We start from the raw sequence: 15,895 nt of genomic DNA, 5'->3' as shown, positions 1-15,895 counted from the left end.
ATAACAATGAAGAAAAAAACTACATTTGTACATGTAATAGCTTTATTGAAACACTCAATTAATTCATTTCTCTTTCATTAGTTAACATAATATAAAGGTTTACACAAAGCTGGACACATATTTATAAACTTTTATTTCACTTTATTGTTTGCATAGTTAAACATTTCATATAAAATATCCAGTACGTGATGTTTATAAGAAAAAAAGTGTTTACTGAAAACAGATATTAAAATGTAAAGATATTTTGACTGTTATATGGTTATAACTAATATATATATTACAATACTGTATATATTTTCATGTATGTGCAATATTGTGTACATATATTGCACATACATATTCCCATAAAAATGTGAACATGTATAATACATAGTATATGTTCAAATATATTTATAAGCACACAGTACTATATTTTATCACATGCACATTTATATATTATTAAATGTTTTTGTTAAATATAAAATGATATACATTACAATAAAATATAAATATATTGTCACATCTTTTCCAATATAGTACTAAAAGTGGCAATTCCTTATTATTCAATATATTATTCTGTATATACATTAAATTATTAAATATTTAGATTTTTAATTTATAAGTAAATATATTTTCTTAATGTAAGGGTAAACAATTTAAAAAATAATAATCATAAAAATAAAAAAAATCAGTTCTCTGCATTTGTATTCAACAATGTTGAGGAAAATTCTATTTAGTGTTTTTATTTATGATGACCATTTAGAAACTTTTGTACATCTCCGGCTTAAGGATTTGTTGTTTGAGTAGAAATGCTTTCCTCTTTCTTTTGGCAGTGAGGAAAGTTTATTCACAAATGTATCCTTTTTCTTCATCCATAAACGTACAGCTGGGGACCACTCCTCAAAACCACTATTGTCTCAGACACTTCCTGCTTCCCATTTGAAACAGTTCCTGCCTACATCAATCAGACTGGACTGTAGGGGAGAAAAGGAAACTCCACAAGTGAACACTCTGGCTTTCTCTCACAACAAAGTCCTATTGCTTTTGCAGCACAGATAAAGCCTTTCTTCACATCATCTTCATTTTGAGCCTAAAAACCCACACTTATGAACACACTCTACTGTGAACTTACTAGAATACTCATGACTTCACTTAATATGACAGTATAAGATTTCACTGTAGGATTTGCAGAATGCTGGAAACATTTGACTATGTTTATAGCTATGAAGTTAGTGTAGATTTGTTAGCGGGGTGATCAGTCAATGCCAGTAAAAGCATGCTTGGGATGATATATGAGATAATATGATGTGATGTGCCTCATTTCAAGCCTTAAATTAACCAAAATATGCAAAAAATTGTATATTAAATATTAAAAATTAGGGCTGTCAAATGATTAATCACGATTAATCACATCCAAAATAAAAGTTTTGTTTACATAATATATGTGTGTATACTGTGTATATTTATTATGTATATATAAATACACACACATGCATGTATATATTTAAAAAGAATATGTTATGTTTATATATTAAATATATTTATATATAATATAAAATATAAGAATATAAATATATAAATGTATATACATGTAAATATTTTCTAAATATATAATTTATGTGTGTGTATTTATATATACATAATAAATATACCCTGTACACATACATATATTATGTAAACAAAACTTTTATTTTGGATGTGATTAATCGTGATTAATCATTTGACAGCCCTATTAAAATTTATTTAGAATACACAAGATAGCTGAAGCTAGCATTTATAGAGGCAATTTTATTCTAAAAATGTTTCAAATGACCACAAGTGAACACAAAACACTACTGTAAAGACTTTGTGGTCAAAATTTTCATAACTTTAAGAAAACAAAAATGACAAAACCGATTTTTTATATTAGCCTACATAGTCAAATAGCCTATTGGGATTGTTACAATTGCTGTCTGACTGATCAAGAAGGTAAACTCACATCCTTGTGGTAGCTCCCAGATAGCACACGTACGTCTCCAAGATGTCTGTTAAAGATCTCTTCATCTGGAAAGCACCTCCTGAGTACAAACATCTGATAGACGTCTTTAAGATGTTAGTTTTACATAGGCCTACACTCTTAATCATAAACATCTTAAATGCATCTTCTAAACGTCTATTTGACATCTGAAAGGAAATGTCATATGGACGTATTGCAGATGAGCAAACACTCTAAAAAATACGTCTTGCAGATGTAAATGCAGACATCAAATAGACGTCTCTGTGATGTACGTGTGCTATCAGGGTAACCACAAACCTTACAGCCTAAATTAACCATCATTTTAAAAACCCATAATTCCTGAGGGAAACTGGAAAATGCTAAATGTCTTTCAGTGTTTTAGCACTAGACCTGGACAGATTTATTACAGTTTGCATGTAATTTTCTCAATTTAAAGCGTACTTGTAGATTACTTAAAACCATTCTTAACATGGCTAATTGTGTGTGTTTTTTATAACTGCTATAATTAGGTTTTTGTGGCCTGACCAACGCTATGATTGAATGGAGATCTGTTAAACTGTATCTGTCCCTTTAAGAGGTCAGTCAGTGCTCAGCAGCAGCGAAACCTCCGGCATAACAAACACAACCATCAGCAGCGCAACACTTTCTCAAGCGCATCTCACATTACTGGAGTTTACAACGCCCCGCATAATACGGCAATGTGTAACGCGAATCAATTACGGTAAGATGCGATTTTTACATTCAAACTGACATTTGATGACATCTAACAAGTCTTTTAGATCTGTAGCGGACAGTTAGATTAATATCTGAAGGCTGTTCAGTGTGTAAAGTTTGATGTTCCATCGGTTATTATTATAGCTCGTTTTTCTTAAAGGTCCGAAATTGTTCCAGACCTTGTGAAAAAGGTAGAAGTGCTGTCAGGTAAAGTTTACTTTTTAGTTAAGCTCGTGAGTTTAACTATTACCCAGCAGAGAGTTGGCATTCCATTGATTCTCATTCAGGATCAGCAGCAGTGCATTGAATCTGTAACATGTAAGATTGGCTCTGCGGGGTGTTACTCACTGAGGAATCCGATATCCACAGGCTTTACACCTCTGAATGTCACAGTTTAGTTTAAACTGATTTAGAAACACTCTTCCTTATAGACACAACAACTGTGGGAGTCACTGGGGAATTTGCAAGAATAACATGCTATTTTGGAGGCCTTTTCTTTCAGCAAGTTTAGCAAGTGCCTGATAGGGAGAGGCTCAACAATTATCCCACACTTTTTGGGGAGAAATCATTACTTTTAAAGTATACATGCATGCACTTTTAAAATTCTTCTTACACCCCTGTATATGCCATATGTCTAACTGGGCAGATTCCTAAATGCAGATTAAGTTCTCACAACACGGGCGAGTGTATTAATTGTGATAAATCTCTTGTTGCATAATCTGACCTGTATTTCCCTCGCCGCTCTTCATGACTCTTGGAGGATGGGACATATTTTCAGATCTGGCAGAGATTCCACTTTCGGAAAGACCCATGTAAGGGTTCTGGATGTGGTTTTTAATTTTTAGTTTACAATCTAATCCAGTGTTTTTATTTTGAATGATTATTCTTCAAATATTGCAGACATTTAGTTAATCTATTTATTCTGATTCTGCAGCTCATATCCTATTTATTTTTATTTTAGAGGTTTATAACAGAAATACTCTTGCTACGTAATATAATATAATATAATATAATATTATATTATACAATTTCATATAATTTAATATAATTTACTATAATATTACATAACATTCAAACGTTTTTGGTTGTTAGTATTTTTTTTAATTACCAAACCAAAACTCTATTTATTTGATAAAAAATACAATAAAAACACTAATATTATGAAATATTATAACAATTTAAAGCAAATGTTTTCTAATTTAATTTATTTTAAAATATAAATTATTCTTGTAATGGCAAAGCTGAATTTTTTGCATCATTACTCCAGTCCTCAGTGTCACATGATCCTTCAGAAATCTTTCTAATATGATGATTTTAATATGCTTATTATTATTGTCAATGTTGAAAACAAATATTTTTGTGGTAACGGTCAAAAATTTTAAGATTCTTTAATGAATGTAAATAAAATAAAATATAACAATATAATAATATAATATAATTTGATATAATATAATATAATATAATATACAAGTAGAGCAAGCAGAACTAAATTATATTTCCAATATCAAAAATATACTGCAATGCAGGGAGAAAAAATTATGCAACAAATTAATAAAATAAACATAGATAATATTAGGTAAAAATAAAAAAAAAGGAAGTTTTTGTTGAAATTTATGTTTTCACATGTTTTTATGTGGGCATGCATTGGCTGCTTCAATATTTGTGCTTTAGTTTGAATTTTCTCTCTGTTATTAGCTGTTTTTTTGGGGCATTAAGTGATCTAAGTAAGTTTAAATGTGAAAGCGTAGGTTATCTTGCAGCAGTGTGGTTTCAATCCAGTTAGGGAACTGAGATCTCAATTTGTGTTTGAGCAAGGGTCCAGCATATTAATACACAAGTGTGTTCTGTCATCTCAGCTACGCAGCCTCCACCAGTTGTGAACAATGACGTATTGTGTCACACAATAGTGCTTCACTGTTATTTATACACACTCCCCAGCACACTGCATCCCAAAAGCCTCCTGGATTCCTGCGTTTCACAAATTGCTTTTGACTCTACAGCTTCCACTAATTGTTCGTTCTGGTTGCCCAGGGATGTTTAGTAGGATATGAGAGGGAAAGATGTTTAGAAATGTTTTTCTCCTTTGGCTCTGTCACAACCCACAGAGAAGTGCGATTAATAGATCATGAAGCATGCTTTTCTATTAACAAAAATAAAAACAACAAGAAATAATCATGCAAAAGAATAACAACACACAAAGAAATAAAAGCATTTAAATAAAGTTACTCATTTAAACTGCATTCTCACTTTCCTCCCGTGAGACTGAATTACATTAGCCGAGGCTTTATTTGATTTGTGTGTTAATCTGTGCCTGTGTAATTTATTGAATGCTGTGCTAATGTCTTCACTTCCTGTTGCATGTATGTACAGAACCTCCAAAGTGGTGCTGTTTAAATCTCTCGAGAGTATGACACATCATTTGAAATGCAAATAAGTAATTTTCCTGCTAACAAGTCATTTTCCTGCTGATAAAGATTACTGTTCCGATAGCAATCCAAGATAGTTAACGGATCATTCTGTCACAGAAGTGTTTTCCTTCCCTTTAAGTTCTGGGGAACTGTAGTTCATTTCATTCCATTACAGTTTGAGATAGTGTTGTTTTTCACATGAATTATAGCAGGAGTTGACAGCTTTTTAGGGTGTTCCCTAAAAGGGCTCAAAGCATGATTGCTATCACAGTTGGCATTAGTGCTTATGACTTATGGACTATGCAAAATAAAAAAAATAATAAAAAACAAAAACATAAGTAATTAAAAATTCAAAACATGTTTTGCTCGAGTTACTTGATATTTGGGAGACCTGCCAAAAAAGGTTGCGGAAATGCCAGATTAAGAGAGCTTAAAGGGTTAGTTCACCCAAAAATGAATCTTCTATCATCAACTATCCCTGTGTCATTCCGAACCCAGACGTTTGTTCATTTTTAAAACACAAATTAGGATATGTTTTTAAAGATACCTGAGAGATTTCTGTCTATTGAAAGTCCATGCAAACCAAAACTTTGATACAAAAAACATCATAAAAGTAATGCAATATGAACTGAACGGTTTAATTTAAGTCTTCTGATAATAACAAGGATATTTATTGCAAGCATGGTTGATCTTCTGTGTTTGTCACATAGTATTTGATATGCATTTTGTATTTCCATTAATCAATGTTTATAAAAGCTTAAATTTAATGTTCATAAAGTAATCATGTCTCTTCAGAAGACTTGGATTAAACTGCTCGATTCATATCGGCTTACTTTTACAATGTCTTTTTGTACTTTTTTAGAAGCATGAAAATTTTGGTTGTCTGGACTTTAAATGGGTCGGCAAAAAAAAAAAAAAAAAAAATTATTTGTGTTCCAAAGATGAACAAAAGCCTTATTGGTTAGAAATGACATGAGAATGAGTAAGTGAAGATAGAATTGTGTCCCTTTAAAAAGGAAGTATCACAGGAAGGACATTGTAAGCACTGAAAAAGTGTGTATGTGTGTCCTGTTTTAACAGTTTTTAATTTTTAAAATGTTAAAATCTGTGAATTGCATGCAAAGGAAATGTGTGGTAATGTGCACGTTGTGTTCTATAGCTATAGAGTGATTGGTTAGTATGACGTTATGAGCTCATATTAACGCAAGTCTTGTTTACTAACTTCATTGCAAGCAAACATGCATCACCACTGGCTTCATTTGGTAATAAGGTTGTGAAAAGTACAGGAAATGTATGTGAAGACACAGCTAGTTGTCTCATTGAAACGAGTGGCTCTTTTATTGCGTAAACTCAGTGTGATTGCCAATGTCCTTTTGACCATGAAATACCTATTCTGTTAGTTGCTTCGGTGTCTAGCATTTACATAATTTTTTTTAGGTTTTAAAAGTTGGTTTTTAAAAATCAGAGGAGCTTGTCAAGAACACAGTTTAAAGATTGTGTGAAAGTGCTTTTTTTTCTTTTTTTTAGGTTTTATGTGTGCTACCTCATTCAAATCAGTTTGTTTTAATGCAACCTTATCAATGTGTCAGCCCTTCTTGTGGTTTTCAGATCTCCAGTTCATCTGTGTATCATGCACCGTATCTCTTTTCCTCTAGCGCGGAAGAGAGGAGGAGGGTTTTGTTTGAGGGACAGCTGTATCCTGTGTATTCAGTAGTTCGGAGAAAACCCAGATCGGCCATCAAGATAAATATAGTTGGGGCGGGGCGGACAGAGCAGGGCAGGGCACAGTTTTCCCAGCAAAATACATGCTGATTGTTGTTTGAGATGGTAGGCGTCTTGCTCTGCGATTGAAGATGTGGAGGATGATTTGAAGATGCTGCTGGAATGAGATGGTTCTGGTGTCCTGCTGATTCCAGCCACCATCTTTGCCTTGTCTAGACCTTCATCTGCGTGAACAGACCTGTCTGAGACCTCATCTGCAAGTGTCCCTTCCCCTGGCGGGATCCCCAGAGGGAAAGCACTCATTAGACAAACACAACCCTGTTTGTAGTGCGTCATTCCAAAGCATCTATTACAGCTTTTTCTTATAAGGTTGTAGGGTGTTAGGGATGATTACTTACTTGCCACAATCATAAAATTATATTTGAGATCTCTTTTTTAGCCATTTTATAATCAATTAGGCAAAAATCTTGTTCGCTCTGTACTTGTACGTCAAAAAGAAAAGGCGCTTTCTCAACAAGCTGCATGGTTTGAGGTATTGGTAATGTTTATTGCACAAACTGTGCAGGTTAAATTGAATATTTAGGCTTGTTGGTTTGTGCAAATCCTTAACCCTAAATATAGGCTATAATATTAATAGTAATACAGATACTGTGTTGTCTGTTGTTGAGTGGCAAATCGGTTGACTAATGCACTGTGTGCTGTTAAATGTAGAAATTGTGGTTTTGACCTTTCTTGGCTTCCTTTTTCTTTTGCAAAATAGTCGCTGAATTAGCCACAAAATTATAACTGTGGTGCATGTGGTGACAAACTGAAACAAACACAGGGAGTCTGCATGTCAGCCTGATCAAATGTGATGTAAATATGGTAATGTGGTTGTGTAATGTTACTCAAAAATGTGTGAACGTAGATAATTTGTGAGAAATTGTTCTTACAGTCAGTTTAGAGATGCAAATCCACAGTTAGATGAAGGGGAAGCAATATATGAATAAAAAGTTCAAAAGTATAGCATTAATTTGAAATAGAAATATTTTGTAACATCATAAATGTCTTTACTGCCACCTTTGATCAGTTTAATACATCTTTGGAGGAAATTTTATTTTCTGTATTATTGCTTGACTGTACTGAAGAGTGTCCTTTAGACTGTCTCAGTTTGCTTCAGTATGCTTGAGTTTTCAATGAGCTGAGAGATAACAGGAAATTTATTTGTGTGTGTTTGTGTGTGTGCAAGACAAGTGTGACTTAGAAAATGGTTTGCATTACATTTTTAGAAACGCATCTGAAGGACATAGTTAGGCACTTTAAATGGACGTACAGTATATGTTGAATATGCATTATGATTGGATGAGATCAAAGCATCTGCATTTGATGAAGGCTTGAATGTTGAGTTTGGGTTGTTGCAATCTACAGCCAGTCCTGAATGACTGCATGAAGGTAGACCTTTTCCTGCAGGAAAATAAATATTGAAAAGGCTTTTGTCTCACCTTTGCTTGAAATTGCCACGACAACATCCTTTCCTGAATAAAAGTATTAAATTCTTTCAAAGAACACATCTTCAACAGTAGTGTAAATGAAATGCTGATTCAGAGCCATTTTGTCATTTTCATGACACAGCACGTTTAGACACATAGTAATCACTTTGCTGTGGAAAGTGGATGCAAAGAAAAGGCCAATCATAATTCAGTATGCAAACAGATGTTGGAGAGAAGACCAGCTGCAATACAGTCAGCAAATATTACCATGACATCCTCACTACCAGTGACATTTTGAATGCATGAACAAGTCAAGAATTTAATTCAAAATGTAAACATTTACAAAAAGCAAAAACAGGCAGCATACTCAAAACTGAAATGATCTACAGAACAAATCTGAATGGAGTCTGTAGATTAAGGGCTTCAGGCTGTATTCATTGCAGATTGTTTTTTTCTGCATTGGTGCTAGAGGGAAAAAGACAACACCCGGACCCGTTTCTCTCCTTTCCTCAGGTCACACTTTATCAGTCCGCCTCACAAGCTTCCTGCCTCCCCCTCACTGTGGGATCCGGTGAATCAGAGTGGCCGAGCCAAAGGTTAGCATCCAGAGTCCAGACAAAGGATATGACTCATCAGCCCTTTTTAACGGCCTTCCAACTTCAGCTTTTCTACTCAGTCTCAGTGTTGTGGAGTTCAACAAACCCTGTTGACATTATCATAGCTTTTTAACACATTTCTGACTTTTTATTGCTGTGGAGTGATTGTGATCTCTGCCGCAAATAGAAAGTGTGCTCATAATTACCTCTAATTTAAGATGTCCTTGAGAGAGAACACTGTGCATCCTTTGAGGTTTGGAGATGTACACCCTGTGATGAGCGTTTATGCAATCATCACGCCCACCCGTCAGGCTCCGCCCCTCCTGGAGGTCATGAAAACTAGCGGCTCTGTGTTCCTGGGTTTGGCCGTATGCCACTCGTAGCCTTGAGATTCCTCTTAGGCCACTGTTCTCAAGTGCTGTCAGTCTTTTGGACACACAGCCAGGAAAGTCTCATGAATGTTTATAGAAACCTTTTGCACTGGGTCGCTCCCAAAGTTATGCCATCCCCACCCATGCTGATTTTCTCCCAGGCCCACCCTAATGGAGTCTTTTTTCTCGGCTAGTTCCCTCATGTTTTCAACAGCTTCCCTTCAATGAACGGAGGCTGCTAAAAATATTCTGAAGAAATATGACCGTATTGTCATTCCTTGCATGTACTTTGTGATACTGTAATATTCCCATTTGTGTCCACTCTGAATGCTCATTTTCAAATGGTACAAAGATTTGTTTTTGTTCGGTCAGTGACTGTTTTGTTCCAGTTCGGTGGTTTTAAGTGTCATGAATGGGGTCATGCCATCATCTGCAAATGTCTGGGTGATTCAGTCTCAGCTGGAAAATGCTCGCTGTCATAAACAACCATTAACATCCCTGCAACTATCAGCCATGTCTTTTGTTAGTCAAATTTAGAGGTGGACATTACTATTTTTGTAAGATTTGTCTTTGCATTCAGGCACAATTCTAGTATAATAATTTAATAAATAAATAAATAAAATTATTCTTATAAATATTCAAATGCATAATGAAATAAGCAACTAATAATATTAATAAAATAGTGTATTATCATTATTATTATTACTGTTGTTGTTGATGTTTTTTTTATTGCTAATTGTACAACACAGGGACCCCCCGACAACACAAGACACAACCAATAAAAAAAAGAAAAAGGCAAAAGTTGAGATTGTTATTGTTTTTTATTTTTTTTTTATAAATAATTTGGTTATTATATAAAGATCATGTTCCATGAGATATTTTGTAAATTTCCTACTGTAAAAATATCCAAGCTTAATTTGCGATTAGTAATATGCATGGCTAAGAACTTAATTTGGACAACTTTAAAGGCGATTTTCTCAATATTTGGATTTTTTTGCACCATCAGATTCCAGATTTTCAAATAGTTGTATCTCGGCCAAATATTGTCCTATCCTAAAAAACCATACATCAGCTTTCAGATGATGTATACATCTCGATTTCAAAAAATTTACCCTTATGACTGGTTTTGTGGTCCAGGGTCACATATTGGTAGCCAAACAGTTGAAGGTAGCCATTGACCTCCATAGTATGGAAACTAATAGAAACTACCATCAACTATTTGATGCAAATGATGACAGAATTTTCATTTTTGGGGTAAAGAGGTCTCTTTATTGCAATGAAACCTATTTTCTTTGCTTGTTTTTTCAGATGAAGGACTGGTGTCGTCTTCTGCTCTTGGCTGGAATTGCTGCTGTTTTGCATCCAGACGAATGAGCACCCATGCACACCATGGCAACAGCAATCGGTCCATGCTCTGATGCAGAGGACCTGTTGGCTTCCATCCACCTCGAGAGGTATCTGGACCACTTCCGTCAGGCAGGCTTTCTCCTCGCCCGAGACTTCTGTCATGTGGACAGTGTGGCTCTGAACAGGGTGGGAGTCACTGCCACCGGCCACAGGAAGCGTATCCTCAAACTAGTCGAGCACATTCAGCTGATCTGTCAACAGCCCTCGCTAGATCGCTGCAATTCAGACTCTGCTATTCATGAGGTGACCCCTGTCAAAGCGCAGCCTCATTCTCCTTCAAGACATTCTGGCATCTCCTTAGAAGCCTTACGTAACAGGTCAGCCCCGAATCTTTGTGCACAAGTGAAGCGCTCGTTCTCAGACCGTAGCACCAGTGTTGTAAAGCCGGTACCAAAACCAAGAACTGTCTTTCACAGACTGAGAGCAGAGAAAATTTCTTTACCAACGCAACATGAAGCGCAACCTCGCCAAAAGTCATCTCAGGACTCACTTTTAAAAGTTGCACAAGGTTCATCCTCCAGTACAGACACTGTCGAATCATCTACTGAATCAAAAAAGGGCCATTGTGAACCAGGTTTGAGTAAAAGTGATCCGTTACCCCCAGTGCCCCCTAGGTTAAATCGAGGAACTCCCCCATCCACATTCAGGAGAATGTCGGAGCAGGAGCGTCTGAGCACCCCACCCCTCTGCACCCCTCCTGACTCCCCCTCCAGTTATCAGTGCTCTCCCTTCACTAACTCACCCGGTTCACCTCCAAGTCCACCCTGCTCAGGGCTAGAGATGGTCTCTAATGAAATCTACTGTGGCACTTTACCAGGCACTCCGTTTTGGAGTCGCTCTGTACCCGTTCCCCCTCCACGCCAGGAGGGCAGCCCATCCACTGAAAATCATAGGTAAACTCGTCATTCTGCTGTATTGTGGTTCTTTTTTGTTTATCCTCATACAACTAACTAAAGTTTCTCCTCCTATAGCACTTTAGAAAAGTCCAACTCAACTGAAACACCTAAAAGAAAGTCTGGTAGGTTTATTACCACCACTTATTTCAAACTTTGCTGTGGAAAATGTTATTATTTACTCACTCTAATGTGCTTCCTAATATTTATGACTTTCTTACATTGAATGAATAATGAACAATTTTCTTTACAAGGAAACTGTACAATATATTTGTGTGAAGAGCAGATGAAGAGTTTATATTCTGTATTCACTACCGTTCAAATGTTTGGGTTTCTTTTTTGAAAGAAATTAATATTTTTATTCAGCAAGGATCTATTAAATTTATCAAAAAGGCATTTGTAATGTTTCAAATAAAAGCTGTTCTTTTGAAACTTCTATTCATCAAGGAAACTTGAAATAATTTTATCACGATTTCCTGTTTTCAACATTGATAATGATAAGAAATCAGCATATTAGAATGATTTCTGAAGAGTAATGATGCTGAAAATTCAGCTTTGCATCACAGGAATAAATGACATTTTACAATAAATTCAAGTAGAGCACAGTTATTTTAAATAGTAATAATAGTATTTCACAAAACGACTTATTTTACTGTACTTTCTATAAATGCAGCATTGGTCAGCATAAGAGACTTCTTTCAAAAACATAAAAAAATCTTATCGAACCTCAAGTTTTGAGCAATTGTGAAATGTGCTAAAAACTTGCTATCCATCATCAATCTACCATCTCACTTGTTCATATTTGCCTTTTTGTGTTATGTTTGAGAGCTACGCATGTTAGCATAACTAAACATGTTGGCTTTAGTGAGCTTTATGCTGTCATATCAATTTTTAGCACTTAATATTTAAATTTTATCTTATGAATTTATGTTATGCTGCAATTTTCTTTTCAACTGGCATAGTACCTGCTGAGGAAGAAGATGAAACGATCAACCCGTACTGTGAAACTGTTTTCCACAGCAGGCGACAATATCAACATTCAGAGGTAAGATACTCAAAGTAAAAATTCTCTCTAAAATAAAGTTTTTTCTCACTTACTCCAAGTGTACTTCAATAGGTGCAATTTATTTATGGTTGAATGTGTTTAGGTTGAGAGGACCAAATGTGAGGAAAAGACTACAAATAATGAAGATAAACAAAGAGAACATGGGTAAGTCTTACCATTAGAGTTTAAATGGACTGCTTTAAGAAAAGCACAGTGTTATATCCAGCTGTTAATCACATAGTGGCACCTAAAACAATGGGATAAAGAGTCAGTGTGTTGACTTGGTTGAGCTCTAGTGTCTTCCAGCCTCTGTTGTCTGTCATAGAACGTGTGAGTCTACAGCTTCCAATGTAAGTGTCTGCATCTGTGAGGCAAAGATGGATATTTTTATAAAAAAAAAAAAGAGCATTAATGATTTAAAGGGATACTTCATCCTAAAATAAAAATTCACTCACCGTCACGCCATCCCAGATGTATATGACTTTCTTTCCTCAGATGAACACAAACTAAGATTTTTAGAAAATAGGATGACAAAACATGCTATTTTTCCCAGATACATCCTGGCCAGGATTACTATATTGCCTAAAATATCCAGGTTTAGGCTTTGTTTCCCTGTTTTCATACTTGCTTTCGATTTGAAGCAGCGCTGCACAGACCGATCGGTGTTTGACATCAAAGTCCATTGAGAGCTATAGAGAACAAATGCTACTTATGCCACGATTGGTTGATTATGTACAATACCTGCATGTTATTGCCCAAACTACTTTTCGATCATTACCTTCAGCAAGTATAAAAATAGGACAACAAAGCCGATGTTAAAAAATATTGGCAGAGATATAAAGCAAGTGGATGAAACCCTCAATACTGACATCTCAAATTCTACACGATAGTAATCCATACAGTCCCAGTATTATGGATTACACGAATATTTGAAAATTTGAAACAATAAACTGTCGGCCAGTTGTCAAACACAGGTTCATGATAGCTTGGTGAAGCGTGATGCAAGCGTGTCCTGAAGCTTGTGCAAGAAAGTGAAGTGAAAAGTGAAAGTGGTGACATTTGCCAAGTACAGTAACCCATACTCGGAATTGATGCTCTGCATTTAACCCATCCAAGTGCACACACACAGCAGTGAGTAGTGAACACACCGTAAACACACCCGGAGCAGTGGGCAACTATATCCAGCGCCCGGAGAGCAACTGGGGGTTCAGTGCCTTGCTCAAGGGCACCTCAGCCATGGGTATTGAGGGTGGAAGAGAGCGCTGCTTATTCACTCCCTCCCACCTACAACTCCTGCCAGCACCGAGACTCGAACCTGCGACCTTCGGGTTACAAGTCCAATTCTCTAACCATTAGGCCACAGCTGATATAGAAGCACTTTTTTTTTAAATGTTTGTATTCTTCTCACACACCCCTAATGTTTACTTCAGAAGACATCCACTTCAAACTTTTTCTTTCTTTTTTTGTATTTATTTATTTGATTTTATATTTTTATTTAATTTTATGTATGAAATTAATTGAAATTCTAAAAACAAATACACTAATAATAATAATAATAGTAATAATTTAGAAAATGTTTCTTGAATGGTTCCCTAATAGTAATAATTTAGAAAATGTTTCTTTTTTAGGAAATATTTCTTGAACTGTTAATTTGATTATATTATATTATATTTATTATATTATATATTATATTATATTATATTATATTATATTATATTATATTATATTATATTATATTATTACAATAATTTGTTTTGACTGCTGACAATTTTACTCTGTTTTTAGTGTAAATCTCACTACATTTTCCTTTATGCTTAATACAAGAAAAAAGTGGGTTAAGAAAAATTGTAAAAACTTACTTAAAAATGCATTTCTGCTTCTTATTATTTAGCTTGTTTTCAGGCTTTTTACATCTTTTTACCAGAACATAAACCTGATTTTTTTTTATCATGTAGTAATATTACTGTACAGTTTATATTTTCCTCCTCCCACAGGCAGCACAATCACTCTTGGCTCAAGCGTCTTGATTCTCCAGGTTACTGCACTGTGGGTGAACCGTCCCCGGCCCGTCACTCGTTCTCCCTCCCTCACAACTTTGTCTCCAATGAAACGGATGAGGACATCATCTCTCCCTACGCCAGCTTCACCTCGCTGTCCGAGCGGGCGGCACCCATCCTCAGCGGCTGGCTGGACAAGCTCTCTCCTCAAGGGTACGCCCCATCGGGGCTGCTGCTCTCCTCTCATCTCTGCGTCTCCTGCATGCTCCTCAACAGCTGTTTCTGCTCCCTGTCTGTCCTCTCCGGCCGGTTTGTCATTACTTCACATGTTGTGTCTCCTGCTGTTTGTTCCTGTCCTCTGCTTGACGTCTTCCAGTGTCTAGATTCATTTCCTCCTTGAATAATTTCAGACAGCACTATATTAAATGTGACCTTTGCAGTGTAGTTGTTTTCCTCTGATGTCATCTTTGTTCCTCTGTTATAGAAACTATGTGTTCCAGAAGCGATATGTGAAGTTTGATGGGAAGAACTTGATGTACTATGGTAGTGAAAAGGTAGGATTGCATGTGAAAAACTCCAAACAAACATCCTGCTGTTTTATGATTGAAGGGGTCATATCATGCATTTATCACTCATTTCATATCATATCATCAAAAGTTTGAGGTCAGTAAGATTTTTGAAATAATTATATTATGCTCACCAAGGCTACATTTATTTAATCAAAAAATTACAGGAAAAAAACTGTAATATTGTGAAATATTATTACAGTTTAAAATACTTTTTTTCTATTTGAAGAAATAGTCTTCAGTGTCACATGATCCTTCAGAAATCATTCTGATATGCTGATTTGCTCAAGAAACATTTCTCAGTATCATCAATGATACTGTTGTGTTTGATCAGTGTAATGCATCTTTGTTATTTCTTTAAAAAATAATGTTGACCCCAAACTTTTGAATGCTAGTGCAGTTTTTCCACCCTCTCTCTGAATTGCTTTGACATAAATTCCATCTTTGCATGTGTGTGGGCAGAGCTGCACTGTCCAATGTAATTTTTAACCAGCCCTGCCATATTGTGAACATTGAATAATGTGTTAAACAGGTGAACAACACTGAATAGATGCTGTTGACGTGTAAACACCAAACGCCAATACAGGAAATCTTAATGAATCGTTGATGAATGGTCTATTCACACAAAGAGCGAAACCAATATTCATTGAGCTGAATGAAAAGCAAATTGCACAAACAATAGTTGGTGCTGATCAACAACCAAATTCATGTGTGTGTTGAACCTTTCAGCAC

General features: G+C 35.5%; 1 protein-coding gene across 1 annotated transcript in view; it reads left to right on the top strand.

Annotated features, from left to right (window-relative positions):
• The first annotated feature begins 2,568 nt into the window (after window positions 1–2,568).
• Window positions 2,569–15,895, top strand: part of arap3 (ArfGAP with RhoGAP domain, ankyrin repeat and PH domain 3) — a 29,579-nt gene continuing 16,252 nt past the window's right edge. Inside the window, 7 exon segments of the mRNA XM_042770339.1 lie at window positions 2,569–2,696; window positions 10,564–11,555; window positions 11,634–11,680; window positions 12,518–12,600; window positions 12,704–12,765; window positions 14,595–14,810; window positions 15,082–15,151. Coding sequence (XP_042626273.1) covers window positions 10,636–11,555; window positions 11,634–11,680; window positions 12,518–12,600; window positions 12,704–12,765; window positions 14,595–14,810; window positions 15,082–15,151 — 1,398 coding nt within the window. The 5' untranslated portion in view covers window positions 2,569–2,696; window positions 10,564–10,635.

Source organism: Cyprinus carpio, chromosome A14 (assembly GCF_018340385.1).
Source record: "Cyprinus carpio isolate SPL01 chromosome A14, ASM1834038v1, whole genome shotgun sequence".
Classification (NCBI taxonomy): domain Eukaryota; kingdom Metazoa; phylum Chordata; class Actinopteri; order Cypriniformes; family Cyprinidae; genus Cyprinus; species Cyprinus carpio.
The sequence above is the reverse complement of the archived record's forward strand: the minus strand, read 5'-3'. Positions and strand labels throughout refer to the sequence as shown.